General features: G+C 42.9%; 1 protein-coding gene across 1 annotated transcript in view; it reads right to left on the bottom strand.

Annotated features, from left to right (window-relative positions):
* PI4KA (phosphatidylinositol 4-kinase alpha) overlaps window positions 1–19158 on the bottom strand; it is a 189916-nt gene extending 170758 nt beyond the window's left edge. Inside the window, exons 1-8 of the mRNA XM_085859029.1 lie at window positions 18983–19158; window positions 14843–14959; window positions 14435–14528; window positions 9456–9544; window positions 5464–5536; window positions 4828–4943; window positions 4523–4669; window positions 4055–4118 (exon numbers count right to left, since the gene is read on the bottom strand). Of these exons, the coding sequence (XP_085715155.1) occupies window positions 4055–4118; window positions 4523–4669; window positions 4828–4943; window positions 5464–5536; window positions 9456–9544; window positions 14435–14528; window positions 14843–14959; window positions 18983–19078 (796 nt within the window). The 5' untranslated portion in view covers window positions 19079–19158. The remainder of the gene's footprint in view (window positions 1–4054; window positions 4119–4522; window positions 4670–4827; window positions 4944–5463; window positions 5537–9455; window positions 9545–14434; window positions 14529–14842; window positions 14960–18982) is intronic.
* Between the last annotated feature and the right edge of the window lie 402 nt (window positions 19159–19560).

The following is a 19560-nucleotide window of genomic DNA, read 5'->3' on the forward strand; positions in this document are numbered from 1 at the left end:
CAAAATCTAATCAGCACTAGCCATCACCCTCCTGAATCACGTGGTGTAATTTGACATTGGTAGCTTCTTCCGTTCTCGAGTTATCGTGCCTACAAACAATCAAACAAACAAACAGAAACGGAAGTCATCAATATACTTACGAAATCTAAAGATTTCGTAAGTAACAAGCAGTCATAGACTGGTACTTACGAAATCGTCAACTTGACCTCTGACCTTGTCTAATAAAAGCTGTCTCGAGAGAAGGTAGCGACGCAAACCAGAAGTTTCTACGATGATTCTACATCAAAAATCGTAACGTCGACTGAAGCAAAAATCTCCATTTCTCCACGCAATTATTTTATATTATTTTATCAAAGTCACATAACCGTAATATTCGGCCATCCACCAACAATCTTTACATAATTTGATGGCTTAGCAAGTCAGGCATGCGACGATAACCTTTATTGGGATAAAAAATGACTTTTAAACACCATCTTTATCGAAAACGCCATCAGCGCGCACACGCAAAACCTTAACGTGATCAACGCCGCCTCTGCTCAAGTGCACTGCACCACGTGACGACCCGTGACGCGCGAGTGAAATATTTTTTATACAATCTTAAAATGTCTCCAAAACATCCGATTTTTACCAGAATTTCGACAACCGAGTTTTAAGCGTCCTAAGCGATCGCAAAAACCGAAGACAAAATTAAAATCGAAGTTAAAACGAACTCGTAACGTCGAGCGAAGCAAAAATCTCCATTTCTCCACGTGAATTTACGGAATTATTTTTGACCTCACTGTGACCTTGACCTTTGACCGATTTTGACCAAAATCTAACCAGCACTAGCCATCACCCTCCTAAATCACGTGGTGTAATTTGACATTGGTAGCTTCTTCCGTTCTCGAGTTATCGTGCCTACAAACAAACAAACAAACAAACAAGCAGTCATAGACTGGTACTTACAAAATCGTCAACTTGACCTCTGACCTTGTCTAATAAAAGCTGTCTCTCGAGAGAAGGTAGCGACGCAAACCAGAAGTTTCTACGATGATTCTGTATCAAACCATCAAAAATCGTAACGTCGACCGAAGCAAAAATCTCCATTTCTCCACGCAATTATACCTTAACGTAACTCAACGACGCGTCTGCTCGAGCGCACTGCATCATGGGACGACCCGTGATGCGTCGACTGAAATACTTTTTATACAATCTTAAAACCTCTCCAAAACATCCGATTTTTACCAGAATTTCGACAACCGAGTTTTAAGCGTCCAAAGTGATCGCAAAAACCGAAGACAAAATTAAAATCGAAGTTAAAACGAACTCGTAACATCGAGCGAAGCAAAAATACTCCATTTCTCAACGTGAATTTACGTAATTATGTTTGACCTCAGGGTGACCTTGACCTTTGACCGATTTTGACCAAAATCTAATCAGCACTAGCCATCATGCTCCTGAATCACCTGTGTAATTTGACATTGGTAGCTTCTTCCATTCTCGAGTTATCGTGCCTTCAAACAAACAAACAAACAGAAACGGAAGGCATCAATATACCAAAGAAATCTTTAGGTTTCGTAAGTCACAAACAAATAAACAAACAAACAGAAACGGAAGTCATCAATATACTTACGAAATCTTTAGATTTCATAATTAACAAACAGAAACGGAAGTCATCAATATACTTACGAAATCTTTAGATTTCGTAAGTAACAAGCAGTCATAGACTGGTACTTACGAAATCGTCAACTTGACCTCTGACCTTGTCTAATAAAAGCTGTCTCGAGAGAAGGTAGCGATGCAAACCAGAAGTTTCTACGATGATTCTGTACCAAACCATCAAAAATCGTAACGTCGACCGAAGCAAAAATCTCCATTTCTCCACGCAATTATTTTATATTATTTTATCAAAGTCACAAAACTGTAATATTAGGCCATCCACCAACAATCTTTACATAATCTGATGGCTTAGCAAGTCAGGCATGGGACGATAACCTTTATTGGGATAAAAAATGACTTTTAAACACCATCTTTATTGAAAACACCGTCAGCGCGCACACGCAAAACCTTTACGTGATCAACTCCGCCTCTGCTCAAATGCACTGCACCACGTGACGACCCGTGACGCGCGAGTGAAATATTTTTTGTACAATCTTAAAACGACTCCAAAACATCCGATTTTTACCAGAATTTCGACAACCGAGTTTTAAGCATCCTAAGCAATCACAAAAACCGAAGACAAAATTAAAATCGAAGTTAAAACGAACTCGTAATGTCGAGCGAAGCAAAATCTCCATTTCTCCACGCAATTATTGAATATTATTTTATCAAAGTCACAAAACCGTAATATTCGGCTATCCACCAACAATCTTTGCATAATCCGAGGGCTTAGCAAGTCAGGCATGCGACGATAACCTTTATTGGGATAAAAAATGACTTTTAAACACCATCTTTATCGAAAACACCATCAGCACGCACACGCAAAACCATACGTGACTCAACGACGCGTCTGCTCAAGCGCACTGCATCACGTGACGACCCGTGATGCGTCGAGTGAAATATTTTTTATACAATCTTAAAACGTCTCCAAAACATCCGATTTTACCAGAATTTCGACAACCGAGTTTTAAGCATCCTAAGCGATCGCAAAAACCGAAGACAAAATTAAAATCGAAGTTAAAACGAACTCGTAACGTCTCGCGAAGCAAAAATACTCCATTTCTCCACATGAATTTAGGGAATTATGTTTAACCTCACTGTGACCTTGATCTTTGACCGATTTTGACCAAACTCTAATCAGCACTAGCCATCACCCTCCTGAATCACGTGGTCTAATTTGACATTGGTAGCTTCTTCCGTTCTCGAGTTATCGTGCCTACAAACAAACAAACAAACACACAAACACACAAACAAACAAACAAAAACGGAAGTGATCAATATACTTACGAAATCTTTAGATTTTGTAAGTAACAAACACACAAACAAACACACAAACAAACAAACAGAAACGGAAGTGATCAATATACTTACGCAATCTTTAGATTTCATCAGTAACAAACAAACTCACAAACTGAACCGACCAACATACTTGACAAAATCGTAGATTTCGTCAAGTAAAAAGACATTGTCTCGAGCACATACTTGCAAAATCCACCTGCCTCTCCAAAAGTTACCGTGGATACATCAAATTGTCAATTTCATCAAGATTAAAATTGACAATCTTAATCAAAGCTCAGGTCAATCGGATGAAAATTGATTATTTTTCAGATTGAAATTGATGTTTTCAGAAGTTTGACCTTGAGTTGACCTTTGACTTTTTGATCTCAAAAATAGTTGGTTTCCCAATTCAGTGACGCAATGTGAAATTACTGCTTTATTTTCAAGTCAATCAGATGAAAATTGATGATTTTAGAAGTTTGACCTCGAGTTAACCTTTGACCTTTCTACCTCAAAAATAGTTGGTTTCCCAATCCAATGATGCACTATGCAAATCTTGTTCAAATTTTCAGTTAATTGGATGAAAAATGACGATTTTAGAAATTTGACCTCAAGATGACCTTTGACCTCAAAATTAATAGGCTTCTCAGTTGAGATGACCTCTACAACTTTGTAAAGTTTCATGATGTTCAGTTTAGAATTGTGACCTGTATGTAGGTGATAAACAGACAGACAAACACAGACAGACAGACAGACAGACAGACAGACAGACAGACAGACAGACAGACAGAATAACAAAATTGACTGACCAATATACTTGGAAAACCTTCGACTTTGCAAGTAACAAACAGACAGAAAGGGGTGAAAACATATCCTCCTTCACCTTCGGTGGTGGAGGTAATAAATAAAGAAACACAGAAGCGATTATAAAAAACAGGGCATCTCGCGCTTGACGTGCTATGATGGGGCTAATGAAGGCTATTTATAGTCACTACGACTTTGCCCTTTCACATTTTGACAAATTTTAAAATTATTTTCTCCATATTCTCATAATAAAGGTTTGTTGAAAATTTGGTGACAAAAGCTCAAAAGCTATGAGACGGATCCCACGTGCGGGCAAACAGGCGGACAAACTAACCTTCCCAATACTGCAGAGTTGCGTATCCTGGTGAACTCGGCATCTGACCAATTTTGTCAGGGCTCTGTTGAGAGGCATTAGAATGAAGAGCATTAACTCGTCTTGAAGAAGAGAAACATTACAGAAAGTAAAAAAAATACCTTTAAAATCCTTTCCAAAAAATATCAGTGGTGACAAAAGTTGGTGGTGGATTAAAGGTGGTACACCTCTTTTTGGTGGATTAAAGATGACAGATGATTCAAGAAACACATTAAATTTTCAAATACTAACAAATTTGTTGGGTATGTCTTCAAATTCACTTTTACTTTATTGCAGTTCAAATATACAAATGATTTTGTACAGTTCAAATCAAATCTACAAAGTATTCCTTCGATTTGACATCGTTTGATGTTCATAATCGCAGTTTATAATCCCGTTGAACTGATAGAGTACATAACCCCCAAAGCACCCGGACAACAGTTCATCCACCTGTGCTGAGAGCGCTACGCTGTTGACATTGCGACGCAGCATGTCACTTGAGCAGCATGTCTGCAGAAGGGACGACGGCATGATGGCACGGAAATCGTGAAAAGATCGCCTCCTGGTTCCCTCCAGCTCCATGGCTTTATTTATGGTCTGATGGTTTTGAAAGCAGAAAAGGGTGATTTACGAAAATTCCTGACTTTTATGATGGCACAGTCACCAAAGCTGCACTTTTCCATCAAAATAGTCACCAAATATGAATATCGTGCAATTAGAATAGATTCTAAATCGAATATAAAAAGTATAATTACCTGTGTAAGATCTTTGGGGAAAAGGCATGAGAGGAAGGAATCATCGGAGGGGGAGCAGCGCCCAAATGCTCGACAGAAACCCAGCAAACAGGGTACGACATAACAGCACACATAATCTGGGAAGACGTCAAATCAAATATTATGCAGCAAAAGTGATATAACATCTTCTTCTTTAACGGCCACAATTATTCCCACGTTCTTGTAAAGTTGGCTGGGGGAGGTTTTTGGCCCAAGTCTGTCACGAACCGGCTGGCCAGGTCTGTCGCTCGACTTGGTGGTTAAGGCAGTAATTTGTAATTTGGTAATGAGGCCGGCTGTAGCTCGGCTAATCGTCATGAAGGACACCATGGGAATTTGAAAGTCCACCAATTAATGTTGACAAACTAGATGCCCAGTTTGATGCGTCCATCAGAAGGATGGCACTTGATGAATTACCCTGCCTGTGAAACACTGGGATGACAGTTTATAGTTGTTAACAACAGCAATCATGCTGCTAATAGCTGATAAGCATGGCTAAACGACAAAACAAAAATTGAAAAAAACAAAAAAACAATAATCTTAACATGCCAATTAAGCACATCTCTGACATCACAAAATATGAAAAGCCCTCATGGCCAATCGCCAATGAATGCTCACCTTTATCATGGTTAAGGGGTGACTGGCATATTCCGCAAATGCCTTCCAAACTATGAAGGATTTCCTCTAAAATCTGAAAAAAGTAACAAAGAAAAACAGCTCGAGAAATCTCCTGGTTAATGGGCAATGATAAATGCCATGCTTCTTGATAAGCAGGAAAGTCAACCATTGCACAAGCTTTTGTGACACAAATTATGCAAAGCACAAGATCATGACACAACTTCTCAAAGATGGAATATTTACGTCTATTACATCTTCCTGTTCCCACTTAAATCAGAAGCCTCTGTAAATCACGTGGATTATGCCTTCACAAACGTCATGCTCGGATTACTGAAACTCGCTGTTAACAGACTGACCCTCCTGTCTGAAGCGCTTTCAACTTATTCAGATTATGGCTGCCAGGCTCATATTTTAAGCTCGTAAATTTGATCCCACAAGTAATACCGACTCCCCCCTGGGAATGAATCATGGTATCAGTACTCCCTCCCTCCAACAGGTGTCAGTGGTGACACAAATTGCACTATTCCACATGTACAGACGAAAATCTCAAGTTCTCGCCCCGCACAGCTGGGGTTAAGGGAGGGGGGGCGAGGTTATTTTGTGCCCATGACGTGACCCTGAGTATCCTGAGGATGTATGCAATATTTGATGGAGATGGAACGAGCCTTTTTTTTATTCTATAAGGTTCAGACATGTTTTGGGTTGTCCATCCGTCCATACTGTACGACCGTCCGTCCGTCCGTGCTAATTTTTTCTCTGCAACCACTTATCTGATTGACACAAAATTTTCACCATCCATGTCACTACCCATGTAGAATGTTTTAATGATAATTATGATGTCATACGTCACGTGGTGTGGCAGCTATGTTGGAAAAAAAAAGGAAAAACTTCAGACCTCTGCATCTCCGAAACCGCTCCATGGAAAAAATCGAAACTTGGCACATGTGAAGTACTCCCCATGGCAAATAAGTGTGATTGTTTTTGATAATGTCATCAGTGGCTTCGTTATGACGTCATAATTACATACCTCAACCGCTTTATCCGATCAGTGTAAAAAATTTTGAGGGCCATCTCAGGCTAAATTGTATGTGGGAAAAAATTTTTTGATGATGTCATCGGTCACATGGTTCAGCAGCCATTTACTTCTTTTTTTTTTAAACATAAAAACCTTCAAAAATCTTCTCTAAAACAACTGAACAAATCGAGGGGAACTTTACCCACATGTTCCCCAAGCATTGAGGATACCAGGGTGTTCATAAATAATTATTATGTCACATGGTATGGCACCCATACTGGATTGAACAAAAAGCTTAAAAAAATTTCTCTCTTGAACCGCTTCATTAATCAACGTGAAACGTCACAACTATGATCTAGTAGTCATGGGGAATATGTGTTTTGAATTTTAACCGGATCGGACATATGGCCTGGAAACCAAAATTATTAAAAATTTGAGTCTAGGGTTCAGGGATTTAAATCAAACTTGGTACAAGTATGTATAATGATGTAATAATGGGAGCGGTCAGATCTGTCGACGTCGCGACATCGAAGAGTGCCCTTCTAGCTTTAAGTCTTTCTGAAAATCTTTAAAGTGAAACAGCAGGTAGCCCTTTATGGTCACCCACCTTTTCAATGATCTTCCCTTTCAAGATGGGGTTCTACAAGGCAGCATCATCGGACACATCGGACACTCTTGATCTTCATGCGTCTACCACATTATTTTTTAAAACAACTTTACCATTTGGCCGATGACTCCACCGTCTAAAATGAGACATCACTCTTGTGAAAGGCTGGCTGCTTCTCAATCCCCTTCATCAGACAGGGACAGGATAAAATCACTGATCAACGACTAGAAACATGACGATCAATGCCAGCAAGTCCCACTCTCCCACCATCTCTCCTCCAAAATTCGAAATATGCAATCCACTTCTCTGGACAGCCACTGGAAGAGGTGCAGTTCCTGAACTGCTTGGCTTCACAATCTTCTATTGCCTTTCGTGGGAGAATCCTATCAAAAATTAGGGTCAAAGACGTCACCCTCTGGGCATTCTCTGGAGAGCTAAGGCATTCCTCAGCTGCACCAAACTCATTCTGTTGTACAAGACTTTCATATGGAGCTCCATGGAGTATGGCTCTCCACTCTGGGCTCATGCTCCTGCTTCCCACATTGCTCTTATTGAGAAGGTTGTTGTTGTTTCGTATGTAGCCTGTGGCTGTTGGTTGCATCATTTTCTGGTATCATGGCTGTGCCACTGATGCAGTGCCCCATGTTACCAGTAAGCTAGTACTCATTTTTCCCAACCGCATAAGGATGACAGGCTGAGTCAACCCACCTGATGTGATTTCAATGGCCCGAAAGGGGCTCAAACTCAAGACCCTAAGATCTTAAACCAGCCACCTTAACCGTTAAGCCAACACCAGGCTTGTTGAGGCAGTCAAAACAAGGACTTCTGTTTTAAAAGAAAAACAAACAAAACAAAAACAAGGACAAGACAAGGACAATAGGAGGCACCATTGGAATCTCCAGAGAGGAGGTGGATTTGCAGGAAATCAACAGGTTTCCAGGAGAGGAGGAAAGGGCAGGGGAGCAAGGCTGCTCTCTTGTTCTTTCATAGCTCTGCCCTCCCCAAGCCAGCACAGGTCACACAAACACCTCAATAAATCCTCACCTGCTCAGTGCTCACAGTCCCAAAGAACAAATTGGTTGACCATCTGCATTCATTGGTCCTCTTATTTTCCTGATTGTGTAATCATCTCTGTCCATTATCTCATCCTCCTCACTTCAGTCTTTCAAATGTGCTGCACATCACGACCTCATGCGCTCACCCATGCATATAAACAAACTCTACATGCGCCGATTCTTTTCCATGCTGTTCTTCTCCAGCCCATTGTTGTTCGATTTTGTTACTCCTCCTTTCCTTCTTACGTATGTCCTTCCCCCCACCCACACCCCAACCATTTTCTCCCATACCCTTTGGTAATTTGTAAACCTGTTGCCTTTTGTTGTTTAGCTTCAGCATGAGCCTAGACCCTTGTGTATATGCCTGGTGTTGACTGAATGGTTAGGGTGGTGGGCTTTGGATCCTGGGGTCCTGAGTTCAAATCCCGCTCAGCTGTTGAATACAGGTGGGGTTAACTCGGCCTGTCATCCTTCGGAGGTCGGCAAAATGAGTGCCAGCATGCTGGTATCCTGTGTCGGAGTGGCGACCCGTCCACGATTATGCCCATTAGCCAAGGAGACTGCTTAAGCAGCAACAATGCTCTGTACAGAGTATGGTCCCAATCTCCTCCTCTCTCCTAGACCCTTGTATGAAGATAACTAGAAGGGCACTCTCTGACGTCACGACATTGCCAGATATGCCTCCGCACACATTATTATAATACTTGTACCAAATTAGATTTAAATCCCTTCAGTTGTTCTCACGTGTCACATTTTTGCCTGACATGACCTCTGACCTTTGATCTTTGATACCAAAATCTAATCAAAATATATCTACTTATACAAATTTTGGTCAAAACCATTTAGATTAAAGTAGATTTACATGGAGTAATCAATCAGACTTTACAGATCTTCATGGAGTAACAATTTAAAGTGGCGACATTTTGCCCTCTTTTTCAACAAATCCAACCTCTGCCGCCTGATGTTGCACCACTATTTAGCGGTGGGTGGTATAAGTATCTCAGAGCTTTCCCTCGGAGTGAAAACAAGAGTGAAAGACAATTAAACTTTTCAAAGTTCATGAAATAATTTAAAATTGATCGATTAACTTAAACCTTTCTCTTCACTGGGGAAAGATACTTTTGCTGTCAGTGAGGACAAGTACTTTTCCAAGTAAATCTTTCCTCAAGAATAGAAATAAAGAAAAAAGAAAAAAAAAGAGCTACAAAACTCGAGGATGTTCCTCTTGGTCCAATACCTCACAATATCATCATATGGTGGTTAGAGCGGCAGAAACAGTTCAAAGGCCACACTATCCGATCCTGGTGAGCTGTACCTGTTGTCGAAGGGTTGGTTCCCTTTGTGCAACATCGAACATCAAGGTGACCAAACAGAAGGCGAAATTCTCGGCCACAGGAAGTCTCTCTGCAAATGAGGAAAAAGAATCAGCATTCGTCACAGAAAATAAATCACATTTCTCCAAAAGGATTATATTACATACAATAGCTTCAAGTAAAAAAGCCCATGCATCGACTTATTCAAACGAGGGAGGGGGTGATTAAAAAAAAATTAATAACCTGTGGTTAGAATGGAGAAAATAGAAATTGAGAAGTCAGAGGAAAGGTGGCCAGACAAAAACAGAAGGGGAAGGTGTTCCATCCATCCATCGGGACCATACTCTGTGCAGAGTGTTGGTGCTGCCTAAGCAGTCTCCTTGGCGATTGGGCACAATCGTGGACGGGTCGCCACTCCGACGCAGGATACCAGCAAGCTGGCACTCATTTTGCCGACCTCAGAAGGATGACAGGCTGAGTCAACCCCACCTGGTATTAATTCAACAGAAAGCAGGATTTGAACTCAGGACTCAATGATCCCAAGCCCACTACTCTAGCCATGAAGCCAACATCAGGCATGGAAGGTGATGAGTGTAGAGAAAATGGAGAGGAGGAAGAAAAGGTGGGGGGAGATTATATGGGTAGTTGATGAAGTAGTGGAGAGGGGGTGGGGAGGAGGAGAGGGTGGGAAGGATTAAAATGATTTCTTTTTTGAACATATATTAAATAGATAGCCCCAAGTGAGACATAACACAGATAAATTTGCTCAGGTTTACATTGTAAGAGAGAATCACATTGCAAGTTTAACGTCTGCACGTGACATACTCAAAGAAGAAGAGGGAAGCTGACCACTTGTTCTTCCCGTGTCGACATCAATATATCCACTGTCATGATTCCTCCTCAGAAAGTTACAAAGTTGTCTGAGGGCTGGACATTTCAAAAGCTACTGAACCAGATAGTCTCCCTGCAATTGTCCTGAAAATGTGCTTCACAGAATTGTCCCCTATTCCCTCAAAATTGTACAACCTATGCTTATCAAAGTCGGTTTTCTCACCGTGCTGGAAGTTGGCTTCAGTTCTACCTGCATTTAAAGGCTCTGGGGAGAAATCTGATCCATCCAACAAAATTACAATCAACCTTCTTCCCATTGTGAGCAAAGTATTTCAATGAGTTATCAACCAGCAGATTATGACTTTCCTGGAAGACCACAATCTCCTAACTGACACTCAGCATGGATTCCGCCGTTTCCGGTCTACTGGTGATGTTCTTTCCCTCATAACTGAACACGTGAACCCGGCCCTAGACCGGCGTGGCGAGGCCAGACTTGTAGCCCTTGACATCTCGAAGGCTTTTGATGAAGTTTGGCATAAGAGTCTCATTCGCAAGCGAAATTTGTATGGTATCTCTGGACCATTGCTTGCAATAATCTCAGTGAGGCGGTGTTTGTGCTTGTGCGTTTGAGGTGGTGTGTTTGTGCTGGCGGTGTGTTTACGGTGATTGTGCTTGGACGATGCATTGAAAACGCAGGTTCATGTTCATACAGCGGACAAACAGACCTTTTTGGTTTTATTAGATTGTTTTACGTTGTAATTGTATGCATTTTATAGATGTAGTCACGTTCCAATAGTACATACGTTATAGATGTGCTCACATTCTTAATTGTACATCGCTAACAGGCATACTTGCATTGTAATAGTACATACTTTATAGAGGTACTAGGTTGAAAAAGGAGAACGTGTGATACTGGCTACCACCATGTGGTGATTGTGGCCTACATCAGCACATTCTGTGTGGACAAGCAGACAGACAGACAGACAAACACAACACAAGTAATCCAAATGGAATACCCTCTCGCAGTCTAGCGAGAGTAATAAATTAAGTATAACATAATATGATGGGTGAACTCTGCATAAATTTTTTTTATGACAGACGCTATAGAGATGCTTTGCTGTGACCTCTCCATAGCTGTGACATTTAAAAAAAAATAGCTCCGCAAAGCGGGCGTAACACCTCAGCCCATGCATTGTAAAAGGAAGCAGTGATATCACGATGATGCAGTCAGTTAGAGCACGTTGGACGTCATATCGAAAATCAATCAGACTTCAAGATGGCTACCGTGGCGGCTAGTGAAAATCGCAGAGCGCCCATTTTCGAAAGGAACCTTCCTCGACTCAACTCCAACACACAAACTGCAAAAATGGATTTAATCGGACAAGGCGTTCTCCTCGAAATCGACAGAAACCAATTTCAAGATGGCTGCCATGGAGGCCACACTGAAAATCTCAGCGCGCCCATTTTCGAAAGGAACCTTCCTCTACCCAGCCCCAACACACCCTGCAAAAATGGATTTAATCGGACAAGGCGTTCTCCTCGAAATCGACGGAAACCAATTTCAAGATGGCTGCCATGGAGGCCACATTGAAAATCGCAGTGCGCCCATTTTCGAAAGGAGCCTTCCTCTACTGAACCCCAACATATCCTGCAAAAATGGATTTAAATCGGACAAGGCGTTCTCCTCGAAATTGACGGAAAACAAAAGTTGACAGACGCCCGGATAGCGCCTGTGACGACAATATCCCTTTTTCAGCCCAATTCGGGCTGAGGGGTAAAAAGCAATTTTAGGGAATTGGGAACAGTCCCGGGTATGGGGGAACAGTCCTGGGCTGCGAAGGAACCCCGTAGAAGCTGATGGGCCAGGGGAGAGGAACAGGCACTCGATTCTCATAGAGCCATAAAGGCATGGCTGCACCATATTGAGGGCGCCATCATCCTGCAGTGTACTAAATAGGCCGATCAAGTCAAATACTTAGTCTGGGAGGAGATGTCAGGCGTGACCAACCGATAAGCTGAAAATTATTTAAGGAACGGGGAGGTGTTGCCTCAAAAGCACAAACTAAACTCGTTAAAGGCCCGGTCACACCTTGACGTTTTAGCCAGTGATGGCAACGTATTAAAATGTATGTAAAACGCTGGCTGACGTTGAACTTTTGATGTTTTTTTTTAAGATTCGGACGTATTCATAACGAGTTGGTCGTATGCATAACATATTAGTAATGGACACAGAACGTTTCGTTGTGTTATAGATAACTTATACCAACGAATGCTGAACCTGTTGTCGGCCTACACAACCTATGCCCAACGATAGTCTAACTTCGGCATAGCGCGTTGCACGCATCGCCGACGATGTCGTGACGTAGCCTATTAAGAGGCTGACGCACAACGATTCGAATTATAACTGCCATAGAAATGGAAGTGACAACATCGCGGTCCCACCTTGGCGATCTTGCCAGCGTATGCCGACCTAAGAAAAATGTGTCTAAAACGTTGGGGCACGTCAAATACGGTACGAGTAAGTTTGGTATTCGTGAGTAGAACGCTAAAGTACGCTATCATACGTCGTAGTAAGTAGAGTACGTCAAGAAATTTTAAACATGTTCAAAATTTTACGACGTACTCGGCGTATGACACACGTTCCGTATGCGATGGGGATAAGTTTTACACACGATATGTGGACGCTTACACACGTCCACAAAGGCTACTTATAAGCTACTCATAAGTCGAAACACGTCGCGGTAATGTCTTTTTTACGCGAAACTTATTTCTAACTTATGTTTGACGTGCTTTGAACCAATTCTTTACGTAGTCCCAACACACATCGACGTATGTAGACGTATTCCAATGACGTCTTCCGGTCGACAAAAAAAAAAAAAATGAACGTGTTTCTAGCTTACAACTGCCATATAAAGACGTGTTCCCAGCGGTTTTGGGAATTGGTATATAAAAATGCTGCTCATAAAAGGGGAACCCAACAGTGTTTTCGAGTCCTTTTTGAGTCGATGTCCATGTCAGCAGTAACAGTATCAGTATTAGTATTAGTATTAGTATTAGTAGTAGTTTGTTCATGTTGGCAGTAGTAGGTGAGTGTGAGGGGGAGGGTGTGGGTTATGATGGATCGTCCTTGCGTCCGCGTGTCCACGGGTAGGTTCATAGGCTGCCACTCAACGATTTAAATGGCTGCATCTCCACGATTGAAAGTAGACGCTTGCGCTCAACAATTGGATTTTTTTACACTCAACGACTTTTAAACGGTACCACTCAGCTATTTTCATTGTTTACAATGAACGATTTAAATTGCTGTCACTCGCCTTTGTTTTTTGACGCTGGGGTTTGGAAATTTGAAGCGTTTCTTCTGAACGTGTTAAAACGCTCAAACTCGACTATTTTAAATAGACGCTGCCGATGGACAATTGGAATCATAGCCAAGCTAGACATCGAAGTGTGAACATCCTCGTCATGCCGAAGAAAAGTTTGAAGAATGCTGCAAATAAGTGTCCTGGCCGTGGCCGTGGACGCTGACGCAAGGACGATCCATTATACCGACGTCTTTCAGCCTATGAGTAACTTAAAAGTAACGTCTGTCGATGTGTGGCAATGATCGCGTAACGTGCCAACAACACGTTAATCATAGGTTAGAAATAAGTTTCGGGTACGCTAAACATTACCTCGGCGTGTCTCAACTTATGATTAACTTACAAGTAGCATATGTTGACGTCTGTCAACGATCGCAGACCGTGCCTACAACTTGTGGCCAGCGTAGCGGAACGTGTGAGTCATACGCCGGCATACGTCGTGAAATTTCAAGCATGAAAAAATTTGAGGACAACCGAAAAGTACAACGTTTAAAGCCAGCGTACAACGACGTATGGCAGTGTTTTTCAGCGTGCTCTCAATGTTATCAAAACTTACCCATAACGTATTCAACGTGTGCCAGCGTTTTAGAAAAAAAAATCAAAAATCGGCATACGTTGGCTAAAACGTCAAGGTGTGACCGGGCCTTAACATTTGGACAACCATGGTGCCAACAGGTATCGAAGCGTAAACGTGATCTTGCGTTTACCTGTACCCCGTTGGTTATCCGAAGGTCAATGGACAAATTAAGAGAATGAAAATCAAGAAAACGTTTTTTGAAAATTTGAGTCACCTTTCTCTTTCTTTTCTCCATAGTCTTCAATCCACTGAGTCCTGGGAAGAGCTTCCAGAAGCTGAAGCAAGTATGGGACCAGTTGATCCTTGTACTAAAACAAAAATAAATGTAATGATTATAAAAAATTTTTGAAATAGAACAAAAAATACAACATATTTTAGCCCTCCATGAGCCGTCGGGCCCAATATAGTATGACTCAGCCAAACACTGTGCCGTTTTCATGGAAGTTTGTTCAAAATTACAAATCACGAAAACAAAGTGTTCACTACAAGGGAAACAGGAAATCCCCACTCCTGCTGCATGGTCATTAGCTCCCTGTCTGAATCCCATCCTGAACCAACGGTGCTTCACTCATACACATATGAACCCATTTTCACAGCTATAGCAACATGGAGAATGTGAAACCTGCAGGTTTGACTCCACCAGGAAGATGCCCAAAGCTACAACCGCATCCCGTCTGCGCTGATCCAGTTCGAGGACTCTGGACTGCGTATCAGGACACATACAGAGCAGCTTCTGCACCTAAATGAGGGAGGGAAAGATCTTGTGATACCTACTAATATTCACCAGGTCATCAGTGTTACATCATACGTAGTTCAAGAAGAAAGACGTGTCTCATGCGTAGACACCACTCACACAATGTCTGCAGAGATACCACTCACCTCAATATTTCAAGAGGACACTGCCAAGGACATAGGTGTTTGAAAGTTTTATTTTATATCAAATGCCACAATTAATAACACTAAACATAGATATAATTATTTTTTCTTCCCTTAATGGAAATCATTAACTAGAACGGCACTCGGTAGAGCGCACACCTCAGCTAGGTTGAACAGTTTACGTTTTGTATCCCACTGATAGGCCAGATCTGGATCCGGATTTTCACCAAAATTTAATCGGCTTGGTCTTGTCATTTAACCAACTCATGTATATATATATATATATATATATATATATATATATATATATATATATATATATATATATATATATATATATATATATACATATATACACATATACATATATAAAAAGATATATATACATATATATATATATACGTATATATACATATATATATATATATATATATATATATATATATATATATATATATTGTTATAGATTCAGCGGTGGCGGGATTCGCACTCAACTGTTAACCCCAGTGTTAAGGATTCGGACGAGTGATGTCAATCACACTCGACTCTTGACAGCCAAATGTTGAAGATTCGGCGTCACTTAACAGCACCGCCGTCTCCGGGGGTTATAACGCCGGCTGGTTCGGCACAATTCTCGGGTTACGCGCCTCAGATCACGATACCAAAATACACCTGTGCCTTGCCAGCTGGGGGAATAGACCCCGGTTACAGACTGGTTTTGTCAGAGACCGAGCGAATTCTGCCAGTCTGTAACCATTTTGGTTCTATGTACCAATCGAGCGAATTGTTTCTCAGCACGGCACGAACAAACCCAAAGCGGCAACTTCATACGAATCAGCCAGATTTATTGGGGACACATCGGAGAACACAACACAAGCAAGCATGCACGACAATGATATAATCAATCTATAACCCGTTCTTAACTAGGGAGCTACGGATTACGGGTTCGAAGGAAGCCCTAGCGAGATAAACCTTAGACAACATCCAGACAAGACAGGGACAGCATGCAGACAAGACACAGAGTACTTGGTGATGATTCATGGACGAGAGGGAAAGTGTCAAAAGCACGAATGCGGCTCGTGACAAGCCGATGTCAACAGATTTGAGCACCCAGCTCAAGCACGCCGTGTGGCAAGATGGCGGCATTGTCCTTTTTCTTCTCCCGGCACCGCTTCCGCACGCAGCCTCGGCGCGTACAGACCCCGCGAGGTCGACGGCCCAAGATGAAAGATCTATGGTATGCTCTAGCTGGCTTTTCACAAGGTCCAGCATACAAGTCCAGGTCTGGCCTGTTCACCAGATAAGGCCAAATCGAGGTGTTGGGCTCCGCAGGTGGATCGACAAACGTGTCGAGCCGTGAGGTGAGTAAGAACAGAGGCTCCATGGTTAGATGCAGGTTGAACCTGTCGATGACCTCCTCATAAAGTCGATCACCAACTCACACAGCAGCCAGTTCCTCTCGACGCAGATTGCAGCCTCCCACTAGTCGTTTCTATACAGCAGAATCGTCACTTGACACTCAGGCTCAGTTACTCCCTCGGCAGATCGCCGACTCGACCCTCAGGTTCAGTTACTCCCTCAGCAGATGGCAGACAGACCTCATGCAGTCCCTTCACTGCCTTCATTTTGGCTCCCTCCTCATGAAAGCCAATCGCAAAACAACACAGCCGTCCCCTGTACAGCCAACCGCCCAACTCGGTGCTCTCAGTCCCACCTTCTCTTCCCGGCGCTCGTTTCTCTCAGCCACTCCCTCTCAGAGCGCTGGGCGGGGCCTATTGTCCGGAGAGAAGAACGAAGAAGAAGAACCTCTCGGTACACCACCACTGTACGAACAATGAACATGCCTCCTACAGCTCCCGACACACATGTAACGTCCATTTACCGAACAACCTGGCTAAACATGCGTTTAATGGGGGATCTGAGCTAATCCTATATTTAATAACACACTAAGGCCCATTTCCGCAACAATATATATATATATATATATATATATATATATATATATATATATATATATGTATATGTATATGTATATATATGATTGCCCCTCCCACACTCCTATAGCCGAAGAAGCTGCATAAAGCAACCCAAGAAGATGTACACAAGGTAATCGCTATGCTGTTTCAAACCCTTCCGAGAGTTCCTCAACAACTATAAAGACGTTCACACATAGTACACACACGACAATACCAATGCTATACACCCCCTCAGCTACCAGACCAGTTTCATCACTTATTGGTGAATCAGCAGTGATAGTGCAGACAGCAATGCATACCAATGAGGCTCCCAGGCATGTACCACATGCAAACGTCAAAAGCAGTCAATATATAAATAAATAAAGACCCATCCACATCTCTCTCCTGTGAATGGAGGGAATAGCCAATCAGCTCTCACCTAATCGATTACACCCAGGTGGCAAGGATCGTTTTTGGTCCCATCTCTCAATGGTGAAGAATCACTTTTAAAATTCTCATATCCATATTCGGATCTTCATCAAAATGTAATCGATTCGTCGTCGTCGCACATCCGACCTGTCCGCTAAGTTTCATCAGAATGCATCCACAACTTTTTGAGATATCCTGCTCACGTACAAACAAACAAACAAACAAACAGACGTGAAAACATAACCTCCATCCATCTTCGGTGGTGGAAGTAACTCTCGTTATTTTTGTTATTCACTCTGCCGTGTCTGTCTGTGTCCAAATAACCTTGATGGAGAGGGGTTGGGGGTAGGGTGGGGGAAAAGATTATGAACCAAGAGCAAATGGTCTTCCAGTTTGTCTGTCCCTCAATCTGTCCCTTAAAAAAAAATTAACAAGTATAAAAAAAAAATGTTTTCATTCATTTAATTACTTAGACACGTGGGACAATCAAAATGTCTACAAACGAGAAGCTCACAAGAGTCCTCTAAGACAACGGGCTGGGTCTGTCTGATGTTGCCATCGCAAGGGACCCAGGTTCAAATCCCTTGTACACTATGTAGACAAATGTCTGTGTGGTTCATGTACAAAGCGCATTGATGTCTATACTCATGCCTTTGTCCTGCATGTGATTTGTGTACAACATCCTGGAGGAGTTGGGGTCGTTGGAGGAAATATACATTTTTCAAAGGCAGAAACAGCTCTGTCTAAGACCGGTGTCGATGAACTGCGAACCCATTCCAAATACACAGACGTTCCCATTACCAGCGGTTGTGGTCCACGGTGATGCCATGTGAACACCCGTGTCTGCCTATCGCTGTCCCATCCATCAGTCAGTCAGTCAGTTCGTGTCTGCGTCAGTCAGCAAGTGTCTGCGTCAGTCATTGTCAGTCCGTGTCTGCGTCAATCAGTAAGTGTCTGCGTCAGTCAGTCAGTATCTGGGTAAATCAGTCATTCCGTGTCTGCGTCAATCAGTAAGTGTCTGCGTCATTCAGTAAGTGTCTGCGTCAGTCAGTCAGTGTCTGGGTAAATCAGTCATTCCGTGTCTGCGTCAATCAGTAAGTGTCTGCGTCAATCAGTAAGTGTCTGCGTGAGTCAGTCAGTCCGTGTCTGGGTCAATAAGTCAGTCCGTGTCTGCGTCAATCAGTAAGTGTCTGTGTCAGTCAGTCAGTCCGTATCTGGGTCAATCAGTCAGTGTCTGCGTCAGTCAGTCCGTGTCTGCGTCAATCAGTCAGTCAGTGTCTGCGTCAGTCAGTCCGTGTCTGCGTCAATCAGTCAGTCAGTGTCTGCGTCAGTCAGTCCGTGTCTGCGTCAATCAGTCAGTCAGTGTCTGCGTCAGTCAGTCAGTCAGTGTCTGCGTCAGTCAGTCCGTGTCTGCGTCAATCAGTCAGTCAGTCCGTCGGAGCCCGTTTTCAGCCGCGCCATCACAAGACCCACAAAACCCCCCATTCAGGGAACGCACGGACCTGGTACAGGGGTGCAGGATTCTGCGAGGCCAAAGCACGGGCGAGGTTGAGCGCCGTACGCAGGAAGAACCCATATCCGCGCTGAACCGCGGCCATAACTCTCAGTGTAAGTGCATTACCACTTCCGTGCGCTCGACACGGTGTAAACGGCGTGATGACATCACCGGTAATCCCACCCCGTGCGCGTTTGCGTCATGACGCATGCGTGGAGCGACGCGCTTTGAGGGATTGGGTTGGTCTCCGTCAACTGAGTGGGATTTTCTGCAGATTCTCCTCAATTCTTAAGCAAGTTCGATTGGGTCTTTCAAAAATAAATGGCGAACTCACCCAAACATCGGGTTTGGTAGGTATCGGCTGTCCGCAGCCGCCCGGGAGCCTTGAGCGGAACAGAAGTTCTGTTGCTTCCTCCTGATTTGGGACATGCTGTCTGGTGGGAGATTTGGCGGTTCTTTCTGCTTCATGGGTTGTGGTGATGCTTCTGCAGTGGCTGCTGGAGGGTATCGTTAGTCCGTTCGAATCGGTGTTCCCACAGGTTTGGTTCCATAAGCCAGGCCCAGGGTGTAGTAACCTTAGAGGCT

This window comes from Eptatretus burgeri, chromosome 16, assembly GCF_056783735.1.
Source record: "Eptatretus burgeri isolate ZD-2024b chromosome 16, Ebu_testis_v1, whole genome shotgun sequence".
Taxonomy (NCBI): Eukaryota; Metazoa; Chordata; class Myxini; order Myxiniformes; family Myxinidae; genus Eptatretus; species Eptatretus burgeri.